This window comes from Thermobia domestica, chromosome 2 (assembly GCF_964235325.1).
Source record: "Thermobia domestica chromosome 2, izTheDome1.hap1.1, whole genome shotgun sequence".
NCBI classification, from domain to species: Eukaryota; Metazoa; Arthropoda; class Insecta; order Zygentoma; family Lepismatidae; genus Thermobia; species Thermobia domestica.
Window position 1 is genome coordinate 127,431,660 of NC_137455.1, and position 3,771 is coordinate 127,435,430.

The 3,771-nt window shown below is 40.4% G+C and overlaps 1 protein-coding gene across 1 annotated transcript; it reads left to right on the forward strand.

Moving 5' to 3' along the window:
* The first annotated feature begins 807 nt into the window (after positions 1–807).
* Achl (La ribonucleoprotein translational regulator Achilles) lies at positions 808–3,269 on the forward strand. Its single transcript, XM_081745828.1, has one exon. It carries the CDS (start codon positions 1,129–1,131, stop codon positions 2,629–2,631), a length of 1,503 nt encoding a protein of 500 aa, XP_081601954.1. The 5' UTR covers positions 808–1,128; the 3' UTR covers positions 2,632–3,269.
* The last annotated feature ends 502 nt before the right edge of the window (positions 3,270–3,771 follow it).

Below are 3,771 nucleotides of genomic sequence, written 5' to 3' on the forward strand. Positions count from 1 at the left end.
CTAGATTTCTTATGGTCATGCAACTGTTATTGTAGCCCTGCCTTAAATAAAGCAAAGCTATTTTTTTTCCTTCTAGACAGTATATGAAAACAAACATGGATTGGGCAAAATAATTTCCCGTGTGGTTATTTCACCCGTTATTTCGTGTATATTGCTTCCGGATGGTTCGCGATCATCTCATGTCTGTTAGAAATTAAAGCAAACTTCCTCTTGCCTATATAGCATATTTGTCATTGGCACGGAAGATCCGGGGTTCAATTTGCAGTGGGAGATCATGTGATTCGGGTCCCACGTTAAGCTGTATATCTACGTAGATGTCCTATAGTCTCATGCTGAAAGGGACGCTAAAATCCAATCTAACCAATGAAGAAATCAGGGCATAATTTGTTCGAAGTAAGACTGAAAAAAAAATGGAAAAGGAAAATAGGAAATTATTGTCGAATAAAATATTAAGTTCTAAAAGGATGTTTTGTACGTATAATATTCTTTATTTGTTTCTCCTCCTTAATGAAAAACATACAGTTGCTCAATAACAATAATTTGCGATCACTATCATTTACTACCAGTCGTACGCAGAGATCAGTGAAACCGGAACGTTTTATCTAATACAAGTTCCGGTGACAAAAAACAACTGGATCAGTTTGAACCTGTGACAAAATCACCGGTAAAACATTCACCCGCCTCTTGTGTCTGACCACGCTGGCGTCTCAATTGCGTGTTTCCCCACAGGTTAACCAGTGCGCATGCGCTGCAGACGTGTAGAGTTGTGCCGTGAAGTTGAACCACGTCATTCTAGCCTTTATAAGACCAAGGCCGGCCTCAAAATCACAACAGTTGTGATTGCAACAGCCGTCCACGAGGTAGCAGCAGCAAAATCAGCAAGTTGCTACAGCTAGGAGGGCAACTCAAAGTTCCTTTAGTTGCCGCCTGCCGACGCACGTGCTACTCGCCGCCGCTTGAGGTGCAACAACAACAACCTCGTGTGTTGTTCTCTGGGATTCAAAGGTTTCGACTGCGTCTAGACCGAGTATCCCGTGAAAAAACTTGAACTTTTTCTCTACATTTTGTTTATTTGCTGTTGTGTTGTGTTTAAGTTCCTGAACAGTGGCTATCCCACAAATCTCAACCATGCCAGTGCCAAGTGAAGAGTTAGTGTTGCTAAACCCACCTGTTGAATGTGACGAGTGTCTTTTTTCACCGCCGCCAATGAAGCACAGGGACACAAGAGACAGTATTTCATCTACTGACAGTGATATTTCCATGACTTTTGTTGAAGGGACTACAACGCCCCCAGTAGTTGTTCGAATAGACCCCCCACCCGCAGAATTGTCTGATAGTGGATCCGATTCGAAAGATTCTGGCTGTGATGTTGTTGATTCTTCGGAACCTGAGTTCATACCCCCGGACGATGAACTAGCAAACAAAATCGTCGGCCAAGTTGAATTTTACTTCTCTGATGTGAATATCACGAAGGACGCTTTTTTGTTGAAGCATGTGAAGAGAAACAAGGAAGGGTATGTCTCACTTAAGCTTATTTCTAGTTTTAAACGTGTGAAGCATTTATCAAAAGACTGGCGTGTTGTGGCCTATGCTCTTCAACGCTCTCAAAAGTTGGAGATCAACGAGGCCAAGACCAAGATTCGACGTGTGGACCCTTTGCCTCAGTATGACGAAACAACACCTTCAAGAACAGTTGTGGCCCTTAACCTTCCAATTGACAAACCCACCATTGAAAATGTTGCTGAACTCTTTTCCAGTTACGGTGATATTGCCCTGATTAGAATCCTGCGACCTGGAAACCCCGTCCCAGCTGATGTGCGACAGTTTGTAAGCCGTCATCCTGAAATTGGGTCTTCCGTTTGTGCGCTAGTGGAATTTGAAAAAACCGAATCTGCCAGACGAGCTGTGAATGAAGCATGTAGTGGCAACAAGCAAGATTGGCGGGGGCTACGAGTAGTAGAACTCGCAAAAGGCTCTTCAAATAACAAGAAAACGTCGAAAAAAGATAATAACGCAGCAAAAAATAAGGAAAATGCAGCCGAAAAGGACCAGCAACAAAAGACTGATTCTACAACGTCCACCAAAAGTCAGACGTCAGAGAAGAAGAAGAAACGACCCAAGAAATCCACAGCTTCAACATTAAAGCCAATCGATATTGAGTCATCATGCCCAAGTGGTTCAGAAGGTGATGATTCCACACGGTCAAATGATTCATCTTCACGGCGACGGGTAAATCAACACGGATCCTCGCCAATATCTAGTCGTAGAAGTCCACAACGTAGAAATTCCCCCACCAATTTTCTTCGAGTTGAACCACAAAATGTCAACTCGCGCCAACAAAAATCTGCCAGCCTTCCCGATTCAGGAGCTCTTAGCCCGTGGGTACAGCGACGCCTAGCAGCAGCAGCTGCTGCAGCGGCAGCTTCAGCGGAATCCTGCAGCCAGAGTTATCTATCCACGAGACCACGAAGTAACAGTGGAGCAACTCACGGTGCATTGACGCTTCCAGAGAACGTGATTCGATTCCCGAAAGGACCAGACGGCACCCGTGGTTTCCAGTGTGGCTACAGGGAAAAGATGATGCAAGAAAAGTTATCAACAGTTAACAGTACCATCGCCACAGTATGTTGAGTGTAGCAGTCTTTCATCAGTGTTGTTATTGTTATTTTTCTTTTGTTAGGCTGAAACACAAAAAATGCAGTGAGAAAAAAGACCGGTGGTGGAGGTGAACTGTGACAATTGCAAAAGAAGGTTGAGGGTGCATTGACTTGACCACTTCGTAAGAAATTAAGAAGTAAAACAAAAAAAGACTCACTTGTTAATTAAGCTACTATGGTTGTGTGACTACTGAACGAACCATGTGTGACAGTAGGACAGAATGCGTGAATGAGTGTGCATTTGATGTGATGCTGATCCGACCGTGACAGGTCGTGGTTCCGTTCTTTCAGTTCCACTCAAGTTGAGTGACTATTTTTTAGTGACAGCTACTTTAATAATTATTATAATTATTTTTTTCTTCTCCTTCCATTCACTTTTTGTACTTCACACGAGAATCCACTTTTTATGTATATATTTGTTATTGAAAAAACAAGAAAACACTTAACTTATTTTCTAGAGGATAAGAATTCTACGAGTGAATATGTTTTGTTATTGTTTATACAGACCAAAGACGTCAATGTTGTGAAAAAAATGTTCTTGTTGTGTTTGTAAGAAAAAAGAAAAAATCGTTTGATTAAACACGAAAAAAAAGTTCAGTATTACTTTAAAAATGAGTTTTTCTTGAATTATCATTTTGCAATATTTCTCAAATACTTATTTGTTATAGAAAATTTGAAATCTTTTTTTTTTTTTTTTCTTGTTTACAGCATTTGGTGGAAGAATTTAACTGTAAGTTATTTTCTTACTATTATGTCTTTGTTCAGAAATTTGTGTGTACAATTGTTTTTTCCGGTACGTTTTTTCTTTCTTTCTTTCTGTTAGAATGTGTCCTCTAATGAAACGTATTAAAAACAGGATATGTATATATACATTCTAAAGTACACATAAATATCCGAACAGTGACATGCATTTCGAATTTCACTGCTTGCTAAGGTAATAAGAAAGCAAAGACTTCTTTTCTTATTGGCTAAAGTCCAAGTTCATGTGTGTGTGACATGAATATATGAAACAATGCGTGCTTTATGGGAATTCTTCTCTGGAGAGTAGATGCCCTAGAGGAGATTTAGAAGGCAGATATTTCTTTTACAGGTAGGTATAAAAACGTAAGTATAC

What these genes read in the sequence shown, in the direction of transcription:
- Achl (XM_081745828.1), top strand. Translation starts at nt 1,129, where the DNA reads ATGCCAGTGCCAAGTGAAGAGTTAGTGTTGCTAAACCCACCTGTTGAA.